Source organism: Centroberyx affinis, unplaced genomic scaffold (assembly GCF_046629955.1).
Source record: "Centroberyx affinis isolate AG114_WGS23_722 - 3 ecotype Tasmania unplaced genomic scaffold, CSIRO-AGI_Caff_v1 ptg003379l_1, whole genome shotgun sequence".
NCBI classification, from domain to species: Eukaryota; Metazoa; Chordata; class Actinopteri; order Beryciformes; family Berycidae; genus Centroberyx; species Centroberyx affinis.
Window position 1 is genome coordinate 54,530 of NW_027281368.1, and position 25,108 is coordinate 79,637.

General features: G+C 43.2%; 1 protein-coding gene across 3 annotated transcripts in view; it reads right to left on the reverse strand.

The window, feature by feature from the left end:
• Positions 1-24,421, reverse strand: part of gpm6bb (glycoprotein M6Bb) — a 31,931-nt gene extending 7,510 nt beyond the window's left edge. For 2 of the 3 annotated variants that reach the window (XM_071538962.1, XM_071538964.1), the window contains exons 1-2: positions 7,595-7,723; positions 368-554 (exon numbers count right to left, since the gene is read on the reverse strand). In XM_071538962.1, coding sequence (XP_071395063.1) covers positions 368-554; positions 7,595-7,643 — 236 coding nt within the window. In that variant the 5' untranslated portion in view covers positions 7,644-7,723. Of the gene's footprint in view, positions 1-367; positions 555-7,594; positions 7,724-24,297 lie in introns of those variants that run through there. The other variant, XM_071538963.1, reaches the window with a different exon arrangement.
• Between the last annotated feature and the right edge of the window lie 687 nt (positions 24,422-25,108).

The window sequence follows — 25,108 nt, forward strand, 5'->3', positions numbered from 1 at the left end:
AGACTAATGGATAGAGGATAAAAAAAGGTCCATATTAGGTCTGCTCTCCAGGATAAGGTGAAGTCGAGAGACATTATCAGCTAAAAATAGGCTTCATTAAGCCAACCTCATTAAAAGAGTAACTCCATTGATCTGATTTATCTGCCTTGAGTTTAGGCCTCTAAGGGTCTCTTTGTTCATTGAGATGGCTATGTGAGAACAAATTCTCCCGCGACTACTGATATTGTTTGATGGATGGCTATTCCAACATGGATACAGTATGTTTTGACAGGATGTGGTATCAGCTGTATCTGTTTGTCCGACATTGGCGAGCAGTACAACCGTCCATGCAGCAGATATGAGGTGTGGCTGAGCAGAGGTCACTCACACATCGGTCAGCATGGCGTGGTCACTGGCGACCTTGGAGAAGTGGTTTTCCAGGATGGTCACGGTGCCGGTGAGAGCCACATGGCCGCAGCCACAGAACAGGGCAACGCCGGAGAAGCACAGGATAGTGGCCACCAGCGACGCGTACGGCACCCCACCTAAACATTTGATGCAGCACTCAAAGCAACCTGTGAAAAAATACAAAGAGGACACAAGCATAAGATCATTTGATATGATAAAACAAGGTTTTGCTGAACAGCGAATCAAATCTCTTTACTCTACAAAGCCATATTACTCAATTCAGTGTCAACATGCCCATATAAGGGAGTGTGTTTCACTCTGCCCTTAACTGGGAACAGTTGTAACCCAGAAAGTGATCTCAGGGAAACTTAGTATGAGATGAAAAATTCAAATTAATGAAATTAAAAGTCTTTTTATTACTCATCTGGACTCTTAAAGAACATGGACTGACTGTTTCAAACATTAATTAGTGACTTACAGAACAAGAATAAATTGTCACCCTAAATACTGCAAAGCAACGATGCACATATAGCAAACAAATCTGATCAAAATAGGTTTCATGACATTTGTCCATGGTCACGCTTCAGGAGGCCTGCTTCCTTTTTAGACTTGTGTGATGTGCAGTACCAGTCAGTACAGTATTCAGTATAGCATGCTGTGTGCAGCTGAGTTTGTACAGTCTACACAGCCATTACCATTTTATCTGACGATTCATCACCACACTTAAAGCGAACTAATGGCCATCCAACAAGTCAGAGCCATGGGTGTCGGCCAAGCTGTAATGGAAATCAATGGCAACTCGCAATGATAGAATGAAGTGACCCAGATGGGTCTGTCTACTCCAATGTATTCATATGGCTTGTGATATAGACCCAGTCACCACAGTGAACTGTCTGTGGACACATGTAAACAGACCTCAATATGCTTCCAATCACATCCACATGTGTCTAGCAGGATGTTGGAGTGTAAGCACAAGGCTGAGATTTATAGGACATCCTGGTCAATGCCTGAGGCTCATGCCTGTATACCTCATATGTAATACTGTAAACAAGTGTTTCAGAATGGCCTCTTCCAAATTAAGCCAATTTGCGCTGTTTTGGCCTTGAAAGAATTGCGCTGACCTTCACAGAATAGGTCATGTAACAATTATATTCATAGCAAGCAGCCTGTGGATTCTGACAATCTTTTGATTTCAATGTGCTTTTCAATGAGACGCGTGCCTATAGTCACACACATATAGCAACAGTGCAAAATGCATCATCATTACCTGACTGTAGCCTGGGTAATGGGGATGACATGACAGGGTCCATTTGCAGTGCAAAATTATCATTACCCAAGTTTCCATAACAGCTATTACACCAGACCAACAACATAAGAAGAGAACATTTTATGCCGTTTATACATCACTTCCTTCCTCATCTTCACAAGTTACCATAGAGGGATTTGTGACTTTACACATTCATCAAGGAACACATAATGAAAAAATGAAAAAACATTTGTATAAAATGTCTAATGACTAATCAACTGTTCAATATGTATAGGATAAGGCATTTTCTATTTGTGCTCTTTCTTGTATACTAGGAAGATGAAAATAAGTGAACTGGGAAGCTGCAGACAGTATGGGCCTCTATTATTTCAACACAAATTTGCAGCTATATCAGAGCAAGCAGAGATGCTTCAGAGATGCTTATCTATTTTCTTGCTTCCTGCATGAGACGAGAATCCTGAAAGTTCATCTGTGTTTGAGCTCTTTGCTGTGGCAGAGGAAATTAAAACAGATATATTACTGTCAGGACAATGGTTTTGCAGTCAGATGGTTCATCCTGACTCTTTGTGTAGTACGGGGGGATAAAAACATTTTTGTCCCAGGGTGGGTGAATAGGAGTTGCCATGGCAGCATGTTAACCACAACCCATTGAGTGTGCCCACAGCAAAGAGGCTAACTTCCACCGCAGCCCACATTTCTCTGATGAACATGTCGGGAAGGGTGAGTGGGCTGGAGTCGGAGCGCAGAGCTCCACAGGATATTGAGCCCAGCCACAAAGTAAATACAGTCCATCCAACAGAGGAGCTGCTTTTGTAGTGGATGTCGCTGTCAGGTATTTTTGATCCAGGTGGCTGAACTGTACGTTGGCACACTATCCACTAACTCTCACAGTTTGAAGTCATGTAAGGTTGTTTCCCGAGCATCACAACATACTTTTCTGGCGATTAAGTTCACCCTCCTGAAGAGATGAAATTTTTTCCATATGCGAAGCGTGGTAAAGATTTATCTCGGTAACAAAATTTCTCTAGTAATAAATGGGCAGATGAGTGACAGAGGCAATAACAACAGTCACACTGGTTTAATATGAATTCAGTTGAGCACAATCAGGTGTGACGTGTCACGGCTGGAACGCAGCATGATTGCCAACTCATTAAGTGTCTGTTTAGTTTCAAGCCCTGCCTTGAAATGCATCACATTTCCCATTAGATCGACTGTCTGCCGGCAGACAGCATGGTCCTGGATGCCATAATATCATCATGACAGTCAGTATCTGACAGCCCGAATCTTATTGCCTTTGACAATGAGAACAACATTTGTCGTCAACACAATCTGACATCTCTAAAGCTAATGAATCAAAACTGTGGTATTAACGCATGCAGGGAATCTATACCACCAGGCTGCATTGCATTAAAGTATCACCTTGACCCTGTTACCCCACTTCCCTGGTGCCTGTCACAGAGAAGGTCAGAGTGATATGTCAACATCTGCCATGCTTTTCTAACTGGGCCAAGTCAGAGAGAGAAAATGTACATCATGGTTAAAAGCCACCAATCCAATCGATGAGCCATCCATTTGATTAGTGTCCACTCCACAGTAGTGACCTGCTTTCCAAGCCATCTATCCATCCAGTCTGAGAATGTTGGTCAAACAACTATAACCCACTGTACATGCTGTCATGTGATCTCTGTAACCCCTCTGCACTGTAGTGATACAACATTGCTGCTCTGAATATTACTGTTAAACACCGGTCTACAATGTCATACAAACACACATCCAACACACACACACTGCTGTGGTGAACAAAGATATTTTTCTCTCAATGGAGAGGTCCTGTGTCGCTGATTGGGTGTTATGTTTAATAACTCAATAAATCCAAGGTGGTGTTTTCACAGCTGGAGTGGACATGCTGGCTGGTTAGCACAGTTCTGTCTTGGCTGGCTGAAACAACACTGGCATAAGGAAAGACCCTCTGACGTGGTTTAACTATTAGCAGCCTCAAGAATACTTCTCTATTCACAAAGGGCCACTGTAAAAGCTTCAGTCTTGGTATTTGACATGGAGGGAGACAGAAACAACATCAAAGCTCCACACAAATCCTCAGCAGTCCTACACAAAGTCCTATAGGGATGCTAGTCTGGACCATCAGACTCACTCAGTAGATGGATTCAAAGGGGGCCTGGGATTTTGAAATAATCTCAGGGTCTGTGAGATATTATGTGAGTCATCACACAATCTGCATAATATAACCTTCCTACTTTATGGAAGATCAAACTCAAAATGACATTTCACTTATAAGAAAACATTGTAGTATTCTTTGTCCAAGTCATTTCTATTTTTAATGTAATCCCCCTTCCTTTCCTGTTAATTTCTTCTGACTAACTTTTGTTCAAAGAGGATAATGGATTATGTTGCCAATTAGATGGACCAAATGACAGGGAATCATCTGGGATGCTGTACTGTGCAATTGTGCGTATCAGATTGGACCAAGTCAAATAAGGTCGGCTGGCCATTGAGTAGTAGCAACAACTCTACAGAGACAGACAGCTACTCTCAGTAAACCTGCCACGCAGCACAGCTCAGGCTGTTCTCTCTAAGTGTAATGCGTAGGATTTCATAGTATACAGGCTATTACAGTCCAGGATTTTCTAAAGTCATCCTCCTCCACAGAGGATATCAGTGGGAGCTGATGGCTCTCTACACAACAAACATACAAAATGGATCCTACTGGCTCTGCATGGAGAGCTACAAATGATAATCACGTTGGGCCCTTTTTCTCTCTGATGACTTTCACATGGTCCCAGTCCCTGACTAATATCCTGGTTAGACCTCCAGCCACTTCAAGACTCGCCACTCGTCATCTCATCACCACATGAATGAGAGAGGGAGGGTGGGGATAAGAAAGAGATAGAAAAAGAGAGCGAGAGAGACAGACAGACAAGTTAACTTACTGCGTATAATGACAGTGTCAGGCAATGTTGTGGTCTTACTGCAGAGGCTAGACTTGCCACATCAGGATCACGAGGCGAGAGGGGAGAGAAAGATTGTTTGTGAGAGAACGACTGTGTGTCTGTGACAGAGAGTGTGAGTGAGACAGAGAGAAATAGAGAGAGGGACAGAAAGAGAGAGAGAGTCCAAAAAACCCTGATACAAAGAGCCAGTGTGTGCAGCCCTAGACTGTCCATCACGCTGGGCTCTCAGGGGCCATTCAGAGCGGCACTGAACCACGGCCCGCTCTTCCGGCCCGCAGGCTGGGGGCCCAGGACAAGCCCACCGCTGAGCTCCATCCTGTGTGCCCCTCCAGCGCAGCACACAGCACAGCCACAATGGGCCACAGTGGAAATGGGTGGCAGCCACTTCACACTCCAGGAGGATCCTGTTTGTCAAAGCGTCTCAAATCGTCCAACGTGTGAATGAGGAGGCTGATTAAGACCAACACGAGGAGTGCGGGCAAGCTGGCGTACTGGATGAGAGAAAGAGAGGGGGAGAGAGAAAGAGAGAGAGAGGCAGACAGCTAGACAGAGTGACTGAGAAAATGAGGGTGAACCCTGTGTCTCATCGCCGCGGTTTCTCACCGCTCCATCACGCGAAACCCTTACAGCTGGCCCTGCTTCATCACTGCCCTCCATCCTTCAACATCTGCCGTCACGTGAACACGGCCTGTCAACACGCCAACGCACCAGACCGCTGACATCTTCCCGACAGCTGGGACCCTCGGTGGAAAAAGAGGGGGGTAAAATGTCTAAAGCCTCGCTTGTTTAGGTACCTGCCCAGAGAGATATCAGCTGGATTTGATCTGGAGAGCAGCAGACGTTCAGACAAACATCACATACTCAGACATGCATGGGCATTCACACCAGACACAAACACAGACACACACACACACACACACACACGTAAACATCACATACTCATACGTGCATAGGCATACATGTCAGACACAAACACGCCCCCACCCACAGACACAGACAAACACAGGAGACAAACACAACTCTCCAGTCTCGTCACTGAGTCCTGAACGACAAACAGGCTCCCAGCTCTGATCAGTCAATAACACCATCCAGTCCTAATCTTACATCCAGCCTCATTGCTGACAGATGTGCCTGTTTGCAGCTAATGCTAAGTGTTGTTGTTCTGTTGCTCCAGTGGGGCGAGAAGCCAAAACACCATTTATGAGAAGCAGTCTGATTTTCCACACTCTCCACGGCAAAAGGAACAACACTTAAAAATGCCATAATGGCCATAATGGTCATTCTCGAGGGACTGAGAGATCTGAGCCTGCAAATCCATCTAAAGTGGTCTCGTCGTTTACTTATCTAACAAGGGAAACACTCTGTCAGCTAATAGCTGATGACTGCAGCTCACCCATGGCTGTGTGTGAAAGGCGCTGGGTTGAGGGAGACATGTGCACTTCATGAATAATGGCCAATGATGGCCGTGATGGCTCATAAATTTTATATGTGTGTTTGGGGACGGGGGGGGGGGGGGGTAAATATGTGAACATGTGTGGTGTAATGTTTCATGTAAATAAGGAAAGAGAACTAAACAGAGCGCAGAACTCTCTTCTGTAGTCTTGCCAACAGTGTTAGTGTTGCACGTGGAAATCACCCAACCATCCACAGCAACAGTCCTGTTACAACTTTCCACTTGATCAGAGAGTAGAGAGAAAGTGACGTGAGAATACAGAAAACCCAAATGAATAGTTGTGCTGCAAAGTAAGTAGATCCATTTTGGAAAAAAAGAGCATTACCTGAATTTTATCATTCAGTATCTCTATATTATAGATGATCCACCCAATAAAAGTCTGTCATGATTTTGTTAACCAAGGACTTAATTTACCTCTCATCTTTTAAAAATTGCCATAATCTGGAATCAATAATTTTGTAAGAGTAGGTGTCACATTTTTCAAATAGTGGATATCTCATTTTGGAGTAAAACTCTTCAGATATACAAATGTAGGCAATGTTAAATACCACTAATCTACCAAACATCATCAATAAAACATCACAGTGTAGTTAAGAAGTTACTGCCTTCCTTTCCTTATCACTGAATTAATACTACATCATTAAATGAGCCTCAAAGACAACCACAGCATCATTACTTGGGAACGTGTGCTTGTCTGAAACAGTGCGATCTTTAACCTGGAGGAGGCAGCCAGAACAAAGAGCAAAGGAAAAATCAATGATTCCTGCTGATTGCTACAAGGGGGGTTGAGCATGTTTACGACCGGTTACTAATGTGAACCGGTAGCTTATGTGAACACTTCATTCTCCCATAGTGGCACCTCTCTCGCTTGCTCTCTCTCTCTCTCACTCATTCTTTCTCAGTAGTGTAAAGTCACGGCTCTCTACGTGTGAGAGCAGTGATGTCTGGTGCATCTATCTTTGTCCTTGCCAGCCTCTTATTCACCTCATTAATCACCAATCCCCCTGAAAGAACAACTCAAACACACCCTGAGGATTGATTGATTTACTGTTGATGCTGCAACAGGCTCTTTGTCCTTAATAGTGGAACTATTATAATAACGATAACGATGAACAGCAACACAACAGGAGCATGGGCTGTTGAAAACATCCCACAGACATAAGATAATTAGATCACAACACAAGCACAAGCAGCGCTGGCAAAATACACTTGAAGCGTGCCCTCCACTACAATGTATAGGCAGTGACGCACTATCTGATGCATGATCTGCAACTGGGATATCAACAGTTATGCACACACAACCAATACAGCCTGCACTGAAACTAGGAGGCAATGCTAAAAATTTAAATTTGTCTGAGCGGAGCAATAAGACAATGACTATTTGAATTAATCCCTGCTGAGCGGAGTCTACCCGCCTATTGTGCGGGGTGAAACCAAGCAGGCTCAAGTAGGTTAAAGCCCCAGTAAACAAAGCAGTGAAAGGAACTAAACTGGCCCTTTGTGAGTGCTCATTGGTACCTCTTTTGTCCTGCCTCTGCTCTTGGTTTTCTTCTGATGTAGTTTCCATGGTTGTTTTTCTCCCATCCAACAAAAATGCTTCCTTTCAGCAAATTCTCTCTTCCTATCTCCTCCTTACTCTCTCCCCTCTCACTCCCTCCTTCACTCACTCTCTTCCCCGCTCTCTCTCTCTCTCTCTCTCTCTCTCTCTCTCCCTCTCTCTCTCCTGTGTTGTCCTGATTGACGAAGGCACGGCTCCTCTGTATATATCGCGGGTCCTTTCCAAGATGCAGAGGTCTTGTCAGATGGGATTTGGTTGAGCTTAGTGCACGCTGCCAGCTAACCTCATGCCCCGGCCATACGTCACTTGAAATCCAGTTTCACAGGAAATATTGTGCATCTGCTCTATTTGCACGGATTGTTTTGGGATTCAGTTTGGGTCCGATTAATTTGTCCACTTAACGACACACACACACACACACACACACACAAACACACAAATCCTTGCCCATCCCCTGAAGATACTCCCTCCTCTGAGGCGTCCCTGTCTCTGTCTCGGAGTGGAATGGAGTGGCACCATGAATAGCAATTTCGGGGGCTGGCTGGCTAGTGAGAATGGGCTTGTTACATCAGAGAAGGGGATGTGTGTGGGAGAGTAGGGACCCCCTCCTTTGGTCGGGGCGCAGTGGATGAAAGCCCTACTCTGTGCTGTGTGTAGGCTGGGGCAGAATGCATGTCAGCACACAATCACCTTTCTCTATTTCCCATCTGACCACAGTGCAGGAGGGGGGGTGAATGGGTGGATGGGTAGTGGGGTTGCGGGGCTGTGTGGGGGGGGGGTGAGCCCTTCATCTTCTGATTCGCACCATATGCCCCCTGCTCCTGAGGCATACATTAGCAACCTCTGACCGCTGTCTTCCCCCCATCTGGTGACTTCTAACTCACATAAAAGGACACAGGAAAGAGGGGCAGATCGCCATTCTCCTAACAGGGAGAGGGACGCTCCTCTGGGCTTATACAAACAACAGAGGAAACAGCATCTGAGAATGAGAGAACAAGAAAATAGGAAGGGGAGAAGCATCCCGAAATTGAAGAAGGGTGAGGGAGCTGATAAAAGAGGGAAAAAGTGAGAGGATGCCAGAAAAACAAAGAGAGGAGCGAGAAACTACAACAGGGACTGCTCGTTAAACACAGCACAGACAGAGAGCGAGATGGATGGAGAGAGATGACCAGAGTCAGAGAGAGGGAGACACATACATACACACACACACACACACACACACACACACACACACACATACACACACACGCACACGCACACGCACACACACATACAGATAGTGAGGGAGACGGGGAAGAGGGGGCTTGGCTGTGTTTGTTTGGCAGAGGCAGGCTGAGGAGCCCCAGAGGCATGCTAATGAGAGAGGGAGCTTTCAGCGGGACGTCCTGCTGGAGTGGTGCTGGAGTGGGGTCTTCTCACGGATACCAGACCTCAGAGAGGAGGGGGAGCAGCAGGGGGGGGGGGGCCTCAGGGGTCAGGGAAGTGAACTTAGCGGGGATCCCACAACAACAAATGCTGCGCTAATCTGCAAGCTTTTTCTCTGTCAGCCCTGTAAAACACCAGGAGAATTGACATCATCTTTGTGGAGTGAAGAACAGAGACTCCAGCCGACAGATTTTTACTGTGGCCCATTGGTATACTGTATAAGACAATACAGCTGATTCAGAGGTAGCTGTGTCTGTGATTTCGACTTTGGTACTAATTGATTGAAGGAGCCAAGCTGAGGCGTCGGCTAATATTATATACTATATGCATCACAATATTCATAATTTTGCCATTCTGGCCAAGGCTATGTTACAAGTTATTGACTACAGACACAATGGTAACACTCGATTTGCAGCCTTTAAACAAAGTATAAACACAAGTAAGGGATAACATAAAACAGGTTATCCTTTTACTTATGAATTCCAGATTCTAGTAAAGACAACTTATCACTCAATCAAGTGTTTTGATTGGAAATACTAAAAGTAAAACATAGAGTGAAAAAAGAAACATACAATGCCAATAACATATAATAAAAAATAACTTTTACCATCAGTTCTTGAACCTGCCTTCATGTGTCATAGAAAATCCTCACTTTCCCAGACTCCTTTGGCTGTTCTCAACAATGCACTTGAACAAGATGCTGAACCACAGCTTTCAGGCTAGTAGGAAAGTTATGTAGTAAGTTGGGTGAAGAGTTTGGTAAAGGCAGTGCAAACGTTTTGAATGGAATTTATGCATAGATGGCTAGTGACTATGTAAGATCATCATATGGCCCATCCCTGTTTTCAGCGTTACAGTGTGCCTTGTATGTGTGTTTACTAATAGATTGTAAGAGTGGAGGAGTGAGCACATAAGGGCGACAACGTTCTCCCTTGTAGACATTTATATTCAGCTCCTAGGGTCTCTGGAGACAGACGGTATGGAGTCAATTTCATTCACACTTAAATACACCTACTTCAAACACACCCAGCAGAAAAAAACATAATTTACAACTATATTTTAGTGTCATGTCTGTTCTACAATACAATGTGTCTGAGTGCAAATCAAACACACATTGGTTCTACTGATGTAATGTGATACTTGATTGATCCTCCAGGGAAAACATCAGAGAGCAGGCGGTTCAAATTTTTTTAAAAGACACAAGTCCCTCCTCCCTCTCTTCTTCCTTCCCCTTTACTTTGTTTGTCACTACCACTGTGACCAAGCAAATATCCCTTAAAACACCACATGAAATTTAGCATGATTTGTTAAGCAATTTGAATTTCAACAGATGTCTCTGAGCACAGACCACCAACAGAATGAGTGTCATGATGCTGATTTTTCTTGCAATGAAATTCACCAGTAACCATGATTGTGAGGTTTGCAACACAATAAAAGAGTCAACATTTCAACACAGTAACTCTTTCCCTCTTACATTTCATATGCCAATATATTTCTCATTTTTCATTGTATTAAATGCCCAGTACAGCTAAGCAGCACAAACATTGTACCCTGTTTCTGGGTTCATAATGTATGTTTAAAAGCAAGGATTCATCAGCATAGTAGGTGACACTATATCATGTCTACTTTTCAGTGTATTTCTCAGGGGTTTGAGAAGCCACTAAAATACCTTTTCCTCCCATCACAAAAAAGGTGTTCACCCTGTCAACCCAAAAAGGAGCTCCCCTTGAAACGTAAAGAGTGAAAGAACTGAGTAATACTGTGATTGGCTGAATGGCTGTGAGCATAATCATCTATACATTTGGTGGCAAAGCAGCATAGCATGGGCGCCGCATACTCAGTTCCAGTGCTAAGAGACAGCGCCACCCCCCTTGTCAAGGACACAATCTGAATGATGATGAAGCTTAGACAAATGGAGGAGGCTTCATTGTGGGTCAATCTTTCATGCCGTGAGACTGGGGGGCCTGAATGCTCCTCAGCGCTCAGTCACCCGTGAAGACCTGCACCCTGATTGGCCCATACAGAGGAAGGAGTTCTCAGGGAGCCAGGTCTGTGCCCAAGACTCACACACAGTTAACAACAGCCTGAGAAAGCCGCCTCACCATGCCAACGCCTTACACCGAGTAGGACAGATCAAGTCAAGTATGTGTGTGTGTGTGTGTGTGTGTGTGTGTGTGTGTGTGGAGGGAGGGAGGAAAGAGGATCATATGAGGAATGGCTGGACAAAGAGGCCAAAATGTGCTGAGAAGTATTTGAAGAAAACCAAATAAAAGAAAACAAAACAAATCATTGCGGTATATTTTGCTGCTCTCTTGGACAAACAGACTGCAAAGCTGTTACATCCTTGTTCTTGTGTTTGACAGTCACTACTGGGATCTTCTAGCATTACAGAATGAGATGCCCACTTCCCTGCAAACACTGTATTTTGGCAAACAAGTGCCTATGTTGCATGTCATGAATTGATCCTACTGTACTGCGGCTTCCTGAGTTCCCCCTTGCTGCATTGCTGACCTAGTTTTTAATGTGGACTCACTTCATAGGTCAATGTGCTCTATTTTTCTGACTTCATGTTTGGCGTGCTGAATCCTAGCCATTGATTTGTTCACAAAAGCGCTGGTCTACAAACCCATTATACAGATCTATTCACTTGTTTGCTGACCCATTTACACTATGAGCCTAAAGAAGGACAAAGACTTTATGAATTCTATAGACTTTTGCTGAACATTTCAATTATCACATGTAGACAAATTGTTGCGCCAAAAATGCACCAGAAGCTGCAAAGCAGACTTCCGCTACAATCAAAGTCTGCCATGTTGAGTAATTGCCTATCAGAACTTATGCTTCCAACTCAGTACAGCTAATACTGCCATATAATGATTAAGCACACTATATGAAGCCCCTGTGCTCTGTTCCTTGGAGAAAATTCCTCTCTCTGTTGTGGAAAAACTGGATATGCCATTAAAGATTAAATGTCCTCATTTGTTACAGCAAGATATGTGGACAGGAGAGGAAAAGCCACAATGGGCTGACTTATAATGAGCCTCGTGCTTCCTTTTTGCTACATCTGACAGAAAGCAATAAACTAAGAAAAATCCCTGGATCCGTGGTCTGATGGTGTGTACACAGCAGAAAAATATTTATTCTGCCTACATTTTTATTTTAGGAACAGTTTAAAATGACATCCTTACCTACTGCAATCAGGAGTTGAGTTCCTTGGTCAAAGGCTCCTAAAATGGTAGTTGCGGAGGCGGGGGGAGACTATCGTTCACTTGCCCTGCACAGATTTTACCAGCCCAGAGATTCAAACTGAGGCCCATCTGAACACAAGATCTCTTTTCTAATCTAATGCCTACAATAACACAACCTCGAAAACAAAACCTTAAAATCAGTCAGTTTGTGGTGCACAAATATCGTCACACAGACCAACACACTGTCCTTCATGCAGAAGAACTCTACCAGCACAAAAAGTAAGCTACTCAATTACACTTAACATCTTGTTGCAAGATAGTAAACCTAAGTTACTATTCTCTTTCAACCATTGGCAATAAAGACACACTTTATGTCTTGGCATTTGAACATCTTCCATTGTATTATTATCCGGCTGGAATTTTCTCTCCAGTGTAATTGCTAGTGTTTGACCAAACAATGCCCACGGTATCTGACTCAGCACATCTCTAATTGCATGTTTGTGTTACTATCGTGTTAGGTCTGGAAAGGCAGCAACACTCAGTGATGCCTGGCAGCCATGTTTTTCCTCTAAAAGTGACTTCACAACTCTGGCACCTCCACATCCACTGTGGTTTGGCCACAGTGTGTTGCAGGCAGAGGGAGAGACACAGATGCTTCGTATTACCCAGGCTTCCTGGTCTACCTTGGAAACTGCCACCATGGCTTGAGGAACATTGGCCGGGCAGAAAACCAATGCAATACCAAATCCTCAAGACTAAGAATTTCATAATTTCATGCTGGAGTCTGGAGAGCAATTCTCTGCCAGGATAACAAAAACATAAACTTGAGAGAGAGAGAGAGAGAGAGAGAGAGAGAGAAAGAAAGAGAGAGAGATAGTTGGGGGTTATAGTAGTTGTTCCCCTCTACCTTTTCTTGGTTTTCTGTCTAAGGCCATGAACTCCTTGCCATTTTACAGGAAAGTAAAGGGCTGAATGTCTTTCCATAATTGTCTGTTGTTCCCTCAGAGTGCAGGAGCACATAAATCTTTTAATGATGCCTCTGGTCTGGAAGGGGCTTCACTGTCTTTGCGGTGTGCCACACTTACCAAGCCAATAAACCAGCCAAGAGGTATGCAAGAAAACACCTCTCCAACATCCTGTTAGGATAACATTAGACAATCATTTCTTATACTTTCAATATATATTGTGAGAATAGTTTGCCAAGAAATTGAAAATAATAAGAATATCTAGTTTCTCCTGAAAATATACTCTATGAGAAAAATGAAGGGTTACAGTATACAATATCTTTCCCACATGGGTCGATGCAGCTCAGTAGATTTTCCGTCCTACTAGCAGGCAAGCAGTCAATAAGTCAATGTATCATCTTGTCAAGAAATGTCTGTGAATCATATCAAGTGAACGTGAGAAAGACTATGAATACAAAAACCCTGAACACACAAAATTATATTTGGCACTGAAAATGAAAAAAATAATGAAAATGATTTGTATCACAAATCACCTATCACCTATTGCTTCCTCTCTCAGGTGACACACTACCATGGCACCTTACTCATTTCTACCTGCACAGTCTTAAAATGGCTCTCCGTCTCTAGAGGCATAAAACATGTAGTGATGGCCCCCTGCGGCATACATGTCCCTCTAATCTGACTCAATCTGCCCCCTCCACACTCTGTCTCTCAAGGGAGGAAGACCCATTCACACTCTGCAGTCCTGCAAATGAGGCGGTCCTGGAGACAAACAATAAATGATCATTAACTGAAATGAACCCACGTCTCCAGCCAATCAATCGCTTTGACACGGAGCACTTACCAAAGCCATCTGAAACATATGCTGCTCAATGGAGCCGCACAACATCGAGAGTAAAAATAAATCTCAGAGGACTTCCCTTAGGGTAGTTAATCCTTTAAATACAATACCTATCGCCGTAAGCGTTTTTATATTTAGCTTAGCACAAAGCCTTTATGCTGTGCTACTTGAATGACAGCAGTCAATTGCAATCATAGGGAAATTAGCAGGTCATTAGATTTGTTTTGTACTACAGATGTGCACATAATATGTAAATTGATTTTGAATAAGAGAGCAACACAAGCATGCCCTTATTACTCATCCAGCCATGAGAATAGCTTCAACCCTTTGCTGTATTGTACATATTCATTCTAGAGAGAACCAGCTGCACCATTAAATTCATAGGCCTTTATCATAAAGGCCTAGGAATTAATTGGGAACATTAATCTTCAGCCGAGTAACAATAACAACATTATTTAGAGAGCATTTAAAAAAAAATAAAGGTTATAATGTGGCATACAATACAATACAATACACAGGCACCATGAAAAGAGCAAAGACAAAAAATAAAATAATGAAGCAAGCCAAATTCAAATATTTAAAAGAGAATTAAAAGAAGGCAGTCTGCAAAATGGACAAGTGTTAGAATGGATAATACAGCAGGCCCATGCCATTTCAGGGGGCTTGTCTGGAAATATTGTGGCTGCAAGAGATTTCTGATGGTTCAGTGTCTAAAGCTCCATATGGGCATCTGATGCTGACTAGGATCCCTACGACCCAGAAGTTCCCACGCTCCAGCTGCTGGGACAGTGAATAACACCAGGTTGGAGAGGGTCTTTCATTTTAATTTTCCAACTTGTAAGCATGTGAACACACACACACACACACACACACACACACACACACACACACAATAGAGACATAATGAAGCACAGAGACATGGAGACAGCAGACGAGACTCTCCAGCTAATCTTGGGGGCTTCCCATGAACAGCCCCCCTCTAGCCGCTCCCACCCTCCTCTCTGTCTCTCCCAGCTGCTGGGATCTCTTTCTCTGTGTCTCTCCCGGCAGCCCTATTGTCCCTCGCCTCACACCGCCAACCTCTCACCCCTGACCCCGGAGTTTACCCTATTCAAGCCCCCCAGCACTGTTCTCCCGGCCCTCTTTAGAAGGCGAGGGGAGGGGGAAACCTTCTCCATTCAACCTAGCCAGCGCTGCTCGACGGGCCAGCCAGCCAGACCCCACCGTGTCAGGATTCATCGTCGGCACTATGACAACAGAGCAGCCGACATGCAGATCACTTTAATGCCATTGTTCGGCCAGGCGCTCCTCCCGCATCCTGGGGCTGGATCCTGGAAGGACACAGAGTCGGCTGTAACCTGAACCTGACGTTCTCACCCTGCAGAGATGAGCTCGTCCCGCACAGTCGTGGCGGAGGCTGTTTTGAATCATAATGCAAGAGAATGTTATTGGTATTCCTCAAGGAATACTGAGTACATACAGGGGCATATGAGTCACAAGAAAGAGATGGAAACTCATTCGTTTGGTGGTTGGTAGGCACACTACCTACTGTACACTGGCTGACCTTGGAGAGGGCGGGTCAGTCCATTACTTTATTGCTTTAAGTACTGATAGACAAATCATTGACAGCAGGGACACTGCAATGTCCTTTTGTCCGCCATGCAGTATGGTAAGTAGAATACTGTATGTAGGGCTGCAACTAATGATTATTTTCATAATCTAATCTATAGACTAATGATGTAGTCCATAAAATGTCAAAATCAATGACAAATTGATTGCTTACTTAGTTTAGCAGCAGCCAAAAAACCCCCCAAAGTATTCATTTTATAATGATATGAAATGGAGAAAATCAAGCAAATCTTAGCTTTTGTGAAGCTGAAGCAAATGTTTGGTATTTTTACTTGATAAGTGACTACAATGAATAAATTATCCAAATTTAAATAAATTTTCTGTCGATTGACTAATTAATGAAGCAACTAATCATTTCAGCACTAACTGTATGGCTACTGTACAATAATGATAACCCATTTGTGGCTCCATCTGATGTAGTGCGGTCTCTGTATTAGTATCAGTGTCTAATCAGTTACCCTCGCACTGATCTGCTCTGTGCACACATCATGAGGGTCATCATGCAAATAGGGAGGATTCTGTTTCCTGCGGTTATTCTGTGGATTTCTCTATGGATGTGAACTCACTGGTGCGTGTTGCATAACAAACAACACAAATCACACGCACACTGCTCCGATAACGCAGACATTACTGTGTAGTGAATCATATTGCTGGGAAAACCACACAACTGTTCTTTTGGTTCTTGTTTGTTTTTTTCTTTTTCCCCCTATAATTGTATGTTTACATGGTCAGACCACTTGGGCTCTTTAAAGTAAAAAAAAATACAACCTTTGCAAAAGCATTTTCTTCGATCCTGAAAACTTTGATTGAAACCAATGAAAAACACTTTGTTCCCGGAAAATAAACTGGTCAAAAAAATAGAAACTGTCCAGCAAACACAAACCCAGAGAATTCATAGAAGCTTTGGAGCTGGATGGTGGATACATCATGGATACATCACATGATACACAACATGCACACATAAAATGTATATTATGCACGCATCTAAAAACAGATACACACACACTCTCTCTCTCTCTCTCTCTCTCTCTCTCTCTCTCTCTCTCTCTCACTCTCTCTCTCTCTCTCTCTGTAGTGTGGTACTGAGAAAGGAAACAGTGAATCAGACATTTCATGTGTATCTAGTTACTCAGCTTTACCATTCCCAGTGTGGTTCTACAAAGCACTCTAATGGTCCAAGTTCCACGGCAGACAGCTTGTTCTGCATGTTCCAGATGTTCCCCTCCCTTCACAACATTACTTTCCTATTTTCAGCTGTGGCCACTCTATTGTTACAGCATTATTTTCCCATAGAGTAGAGGTCAAAAGCTAAGATGACTTATGAGACCCCTCAGCGGTGTAGATATGATATTCATATTACTAACTGCTCTCCCCTGGTCTTTGTGTGGTTATGGGGTCAAGCTGTTTTTCAGACAGAAACATCTGGGATTTCCTCTCCCCTGAAGCTGCTGCTAGTTGGTATTTGTTTTCTCCTAATTCAGTGCTTTCTGCCCCGCAAACACCCCCCACCCCAACCCCCCCATATCCTCTGATGTTTTCACTTCTCATTTCCTCTGTAATGAAACTAAGTGACACCAAAGCCTCAGCTTTTACTGAACCAAGACGTATGCTAATGACATTAGCATCACACATTACTGTACAATTCTATTATTTGTGTTCAGAGTATTCCATACACTTACATACAGTACAAATGAACTAAGTTTATAAGAAGTTAACACAATTAGAGAATGTAGAAGAATGACTATTTTGATCATAGTTTCTCTGTTATCTCTCTACCTACAATACAGATAGTCATGGCATTCCGGACAAAATCATATCTAACAATAAAAATATTCTTAGATTTGAGTCTGAGAGATAAAATCTCATCAAATGGGGGTCTGTGGCTCCAATGTGGACTAAATTAGGGTCCTTGATATGAATAAGGTTGAGAATCACTGGTATAGTGTGTTTTCATCTGTCATTGAGAGACAAATGATTTTGTCATTCAATTTGAAATCCTTTTTCTCAATCCCCCTAACAGTCTGTCTGTGAGGGGAACAATCTCCCCTGACACTCTCCCTTAGCTATTGGATTTCCTGCAGCTGTCGCTTTATAAAAGCTCAACTATTCCAGATTTTCATCTGCTTGGCAGAAGTGCCTTTTCCTGCCTATCGAGCCTTTCTCTGGATAATAATAAGTAGACAATGAAACTCTCACTTAGAAACCTCTTCCTTGGGCAGGAAGATGATTACCGACTGGATGGTGTGTCATGAACATGGTCAGTTGCCTCCAACACAGAATCCACAGTGTCACACACTGTCACCATGAAATGAATCATGAGTCATGTGCATTTTACGCAACATCTTAGATAAGAAGACGTGGAGAAACAAATGTTTACTGTGCGTACATAAGATGTGTCTGTGTGACTATATTCTCACAAAAATATCTTTAAAAACTTTTTTACTGTGTGTGTAATATTTACAGCTGCTACTCCAGAATAATAGAAGTCATTGTTAGCATGAATCTATTCACTATTGATGGTGGGCTTGCTTGGATAACTGGCAGCACATGACGTTTCTCATCTTCTCAATTCTACTTTCATGCTCTCTCTCTCTCTTACACACACACACGCACCCGCACACACACACACACACACACACACACACACACACACACACACACACACACACACACACAGAAAGCATTGGTGTGAGCGTGGTGACACCATATGTATACCAGATCACTAAAGTTTTTTGTTGTTTTTTTTCTAAGGGGGTTACTTGAGTTTGCATTTAAAAGTCTGCTTAATACATCTCCAGTGTAGCATTTGGCTGCGTGCAAATGGATCTGAGGCTGTCTGGCATGGCTCTTCATATGGTGAACATTTCTCATTGGTGTGCTGGGGTACCCCAGATGCTTTTGTCTTACCGTTGTTTAGCAGCTGCGTAAAAGAGCAGAGGACAAAGAGCTATCTGTGGAGGCTTGAATACGCTCCGTGGGCACACTGCCAACAGCTCAATCCTGCAGGCTCCCACAGTTGAAAAACAGACTAATGCATTCTAAGAGTATGCTCTCACTCCCTACAGATGACCTTAGAGGGAATTAGCTAGAGGCCCTAACAATTTTCTTCTCACTTTATCTTTTCAACTACTTTCACATCCAAACTGTTTTCATATTCCGTCAGCTCTTAAATAATTATCCATCACAATAGGAGCAGCTGCATGAATTGAAATAATCTGAGTCAAGTGAATGAAAGCGGAAGTTTGAGTCGTGATTTTTAAATTTAGAAACAACACTGGATTTACTCTGAAGCAATTTCTCCCCCAAACGAAGAGGAATCCATGCATGGTGTTAAAAGCACCATATTAGCTGATACTATCGGCTGTCTACTCTCACTGAGTGACCCGTTCTAATCCTCTGGCCCAGATCCTGACCGACACAGAGGTGTGGCCTTCGCTGCACAGGCCTCTGTACTACAGCTATGGATTCATATGGAGCAATCACATCAAGCTACCAATTCTGACCCGTCACTTTTCAATACTGCACGCATTATCATCTATTTAGTTGCTTACAAAAGGCTGGCAATAGAAAGCAGGTCATTCTGGGAAAAAGTTATTGATTAGTATTTAATCAATGTCCCAAACAGCATATATAGTGCTTTTGTGCAGTGGGAAATGTAGCTCTCCAGAGCTTTGATTTGGATAGTTTGATATGGATAGTTTGATTTGGATAGCAGAAAATCCTGCAGTGGGGTAGAATGCCTGTTCAATGAGTGGCTGAATAGCCATCGGCTGCGGGTCTGCACCACTCTGCTTGCTTTTCCAGTCCATTATTTCACACAGGCCTTCTGGAATATTCATTCTACTGTAAACAAAACCACCGATACAGATTGTTGCTCCGCTGACAAATATAACCGATTCACTCTACATGCAGTAATACCAACATATTGTAAAAACGGAAGAGATTCTGGAAGCAGTGGGATTAAGGGTGTTGGAAAATAATCTTTTCTTCTGAGGATTGTTCAAATTGGCTAACCCCGGTCTGCATTTATTTGTTTGATTAACCAAAATAACAGTGGGTATTTTCTGAAGGCTTGCAGATAAACTAAAGGCCAGATTGTCTCTTTAGCATATTTTATACCACACCAGCATTTGGCTTCTTGCATATCTGGAAGGCTGTAGTCATTTGCATATAAGGGCATTTTGAGATATTTAAATGTCATGCTGTTTCTACCATGTGGCAATGTGACATCTCTCTAACAAGGGTGAACTCAGTTAACCCTTGTTAGGGGTTAGACACAGTTGGTCCCCCAACTGCCCCCCCCCCCCCCACACACACACACACACACACACTCACCCACCCACTTGCATCCCTTCTGTGGTGTCGTAAATAGGCCTTTAATTAAAGTGACGGCCAAGGAGCATGCTTGAACAGGCATCCCCACTCAGGAGCTTCTATTCCTATCATTTTATGTCACAATACACAATGCCCCCTCTTTGTTATCAGAGGACTTATTAAGCTCAACAAATTAACATGACTGCTCTGGCAGACCTGCAGTGCTGGTGGCAGACAATCAACTGTCATAAGTGAGGAGAGAGGGAAGACAAAATGCATGCAGAAAAGAGGGAAGAAAGCAGTGAAGATGAGAGAGGAAAGGAGGGGCAGAGACACCAAGAGAGGCAGGAGGGAGATGTGAGGGGGAGCAACATGGAGCATGAGATGACAGAGGTGTTTCGATTGCACTAAAGTGGTCCCACTTTGGAGCTGCAGAATGTATGGGCCTCAATGACTGCATTATTACCAAAGATGCTCAGTCACTTCCTATGCCAAATGGAAAGAAGCCCAGAAATCATGTAATTATGACAGCAGCTACCTCATTATTGTGGATTTTCTGTGTAATTAATGACTGCAAACCAAAAGAGAATAGTAACTTGGAAAAAATATTAATGCTGAATGTATAATCATTTGTAAAAGCTGGTACTTTGTTTGGAGGTAACTTGACTCTGTGCTGTTCCTAGTTCAAATCCAGGTATGGAAATGAAAGAGAGATTTCAGGTCATTTGGAGTGAACCAGAAAATGCTTCGATGAGAACAAACAAGAAACACAAAACAGCAAAGCCCAGTCTCTGTGTCTGCATGCTCCCTCCAGAGCATCTCTGCAGCGATTCATTCATGCACTCCTATGTTGTTCTCTACATCTCAAGCAGTTCTGAGGGGAGCAGCTGCGTATACACATGACCTATACTTGGCCTTTGAGTGCGATCACCTTGAGTCAGCTCAAAAGCAGGGGAAACATTATCTCGCTCTCTGTTATTGCTCAGGCATCGGTTGACAAGCTGTTGATTCCGAGGGCAAAAAAACTCCTCTGCTGGCATAACATTAGCAGTCATAGGTCCTTTCCTCTCCCCAGACTCAGGATGCAGGGTCACAGCGCATACAGTCCACTGCATGTGTCTGTGACAGTAATCACTGCTGATGTGTGACCAAAATAATCAGACACTTTCCAGACATCCTAGTTCAGATGATGGCACACAGGCAAGCACAGCGCAGAGTGGGTTTACACAGCACAACACGGCCAACACCTCGGAAACATTTCCCAGACACATTTGTCATCACCATTCCTAACAAACAAGTTGTTCTGCTCTTCCGTTTGTGGATCAGTGCAGAATGAGGATCTAAAGTCAGGCAAGATTTCATCCTTCCTTCTAAAATCAAAAGTTAAGACTGTCATCATGGTTTAGGCCTGTACCACAACCCGTCACAACTGCATGATTCATTCTGTCGACATTGACTAAATCACTCTTTCTCCAATTACTCCAAAACGATGCAACAACAACATTAAGATTTCGTCTGTATTCAATCGTGATCACCCTTTCCAGAGGACCACCATGCTGAATACAGAAGACCGGGGAAAGTGTTTTAGTAGAAAGTTCAAGAGTTTCCATAAGGGAAAACAATCTTCCCTTTTTGGCTATCAGGGTCTGGCTCTAAGAAGAACAGAGTCACTGTTCACAGTCAGGTCCATAATTTACTGTATTTGATTAGCTGTAGCTCCAGTCACAAGATAGGGTCTTAAATGTTAACCTGCATGTAATTAAATTGTGTCTATAAAAAACAAATTGGCAAGCTAGTAGATTTTCAACACTGTATTCAACAGAACTTCTAAACCATTTTACCAAAAGTCTATTTAACACTGTCAACCAATTCAGCAAAAAGCTAGTTGGTGCTTGACGTACTTGTTCTCTGTAGGCTAGTGGTTAGAGTCTGCTGTGAGGAAAAACTGCTAGTCCTTCTAAGCAGAGTCCTGTCATGCTTCTCTTGCTAAAATGAGTATGATCATCACATGCACCAAAGAATGCTTTAATCTTTGGACCAACACTTTCTCTTTAGATTGTTTGGCCCAAAGATAAACTGTGTGAATAGAACAAAGACCACAGTTTGCGCCTTGAGTGTTTTAGTTATCACGGAGGCCCATGGCAACCAAATACCACTGGATGAGTAATTGTCACAGGACTAACACTGAGAAGTTAACAAGATATTGGTGGAAAATGACTTGCTGTCTCCCTCTGAGTTAAGAACCACATTGAGCTCAGCGGTCTGCAGCCAAGTTATCCTCCCACATCCCACACACAGGCCAATGCACTGTTAAATCGTTAACCAAAAGGACAGAGGGGAAACTCTCTGAAAAAATGTGGCCTCTCTCCGAGGTGAAAGTCACCATAAAATCGAATCGGACAGTTGATAAGTTATATAACCTCCGAGGGACATCTTCACTTCTCCATTTTCAGTTCCACACACAATCGGCCTCAAGATATCCTGTTTGTTTTGGGCTGCACCATTACATGCACACAGTTCCACTTAAACCACTTTCTGTTTCCATTTTACGTGGATCAAAACAAAAGGCAACCTTTACAGCAACTAGTGAGTTTAGGATCCAAATGAATCTCCTCACCATTTTTCACATCAGCCTGTCATGCTCAAAATAACAGGCTACTACATTTTTTCTGATAGTCAATGTTATTATTACAAAGTTGTTTAAGACAACCAGTGAGTGACTTATAACTCATAAATAATAAATTAATATAAATAATCTCACAGATTGATTTAAAATGATAAAGTAACAGAGACTATTAAATTCCATACAGCCCAAGGTCAGCTGTTGTTTTGAAAGTGCTATAGAGAATATCTGAATATGAAGAGAGTCTTAGCAAGTGGACAATGCACAATGGTCCATTGCCATGCAGGGCAATATCCTCCATGAGACAAGGAAAGAGGGTCTGCAGGGAATTAGTTCACTGGGCGTCCACTCTGAAACTTGCAATTCAGTGAACTTCTCTCTACATTAAGAGCCACTGAAGTCGCACAAAGGAGCGGCTCCAAATTAGGAGCACAAAGACGCCACTGTGAGAGCTTCAGAGCGAATTAATGAGCACTGATACACATTCTCACACTGTCAATGTTCTCTCTTGCCTCAGCTGCACCAAAGCAAACCAACAGACTTGTGCCTGAAGTCTCTCAGTACAAGCAACTAAAGCCCCACAGCCAACACAAAAGACTCAACAGGTATAACTACAAATACTGGCCATCTCAATTCCTTGTCATTTGAACATGGAATATCTACTGTGCTGTATGGTTTGAATAAGAACAGTTGGGAGTGAATGCTGAATGCTGTTCCATCTGGCCAACAGCCTATTACTGTCTCAGAGCCTTAAGTCAGCGAGAAGTTACTAAACATCTATGGCATGAGCGCCTCACTCCTCCCAGGCATCCCCAGTGTGGGAACACAGATGGCCAACACTTGGGACTGATTCAGAGAAGACTGGGGCATGAGAATCATCCCCCTTACAACTCTCCCAGTTCAGCCTGTCAGATAGCAGTGCGAGCTTTTAGCAGCAACATGCTGGCTTCAGCTATGGAGCATCTGACTGGAGTGGAATATGAATATGTTGTCTTTTCTATTTGTAGTAACTTTTAATCATTCTTTACCAGCAAAAACCCGGTGCAGATTTGTTATGAAATACCACAGTGTTAGAATTAATTTAAGAATCCATTTTAAAGCAATTTATGGTGCTCAGATGAAGTTTAAATAAATCCTGCAACAATCACTCATCAAAACAATCATCATGATTGCCATTTCCATTTCCACAGACGGCTTAAACAATGCATCAAACAATCAACGTGATCAATCGTTGCAGATCAGTCAACATGATCACTCAAGACTAATGAAACAACCTTTGATCAAGTAGTTTATCCCAACTGTTCAGCATAGCAGCCAGCAGACAGCACGGTAACAGTTTGTCGGGACTTAGCAGCGCCACATACTAGTGCTTAGCCTTATGGAGAGTTGGGCTGACTGCAGGGAAATCCTTATAGACTTATCTCCCTAATCGCTTTCCACTAGTTGCTTCACTAGGCTACGCCTAATGCTGATTCACATGAAACCGGGTCAGGTAGGCTTAATACTTTTGCAGCACTACTAACCTCCGATCAGCGTCTATAGTTTAGTTACTATCCAACAATCAGCAGCCCCGTACAAAGTAAGCGACGACAATGAAGTATGAAGCTTGTTGTCAGCACGGCAGATGATTTTATAACCATCTTCTAAGCATATTAGAAGACTTCTTAGTAAAACTTACCCATTTTTGGTCAGTTTCCCAATTGGTCCGAAGTTGAGTTATCACAGGAAAGTTGAGCCCCAGCTAGAGGGATGTTGCGTCCTGGGATGCACACTGGCCGCCTGGCTGCCCCGCACTCTGCGCTGCGTCCCTTTGGAGACGGGCTGAGTGACGTCACCGCTGAAGGGATTACTGATGGGAGGACAGCACTCGCTTTGGCCGCTTTACTTGCCTCGGACCTCATCAGGACAGTGAGGAAGCTTCACTGGCCAGTCACCTCGTGAGCAACTTTATCTTGAAACAATCCTGCAATACTGAAATGCAGCATGCACACATTCCTCTATCAAATAGTCTAAATACAGTAGATATGCCTGGATTGTCAACAGGCTGCACACCTGTTGCTGTTCCCCTCTTTTTTTTGGTCTTTTTTTACAATGAATTTGGTAAATATTTAGAAGCATCATGATTATAATCCATGTTAGTCAAGCTAGGTTTCTCTGTGTTTTAGTTTACCAGAAGGCTCTAGTACGCCAATGTTTAGGATAAGGTGTTATCAGGTCACCTGCTCTGCTTTGTCAAACTGTCAACAAGAAACAGATCTGACTCAGGGAGTCAGGAATATTTACTCTGTCCTTCAGGGGTGGACATACAGAGAGGAAATATGACATTACAGGGCCTCAGTCAGATTTTATAGATATCTTTCATGTTTGACATTATTACTGTTGACTGGGATAAATTCCAGTCTTTCTGCCTTTCACAAAGACGGGGCCATTAGAGGGACAGAAACAATGCCAATCACCATCAATCCAGTGTACTGGTATCCGGTATCCAA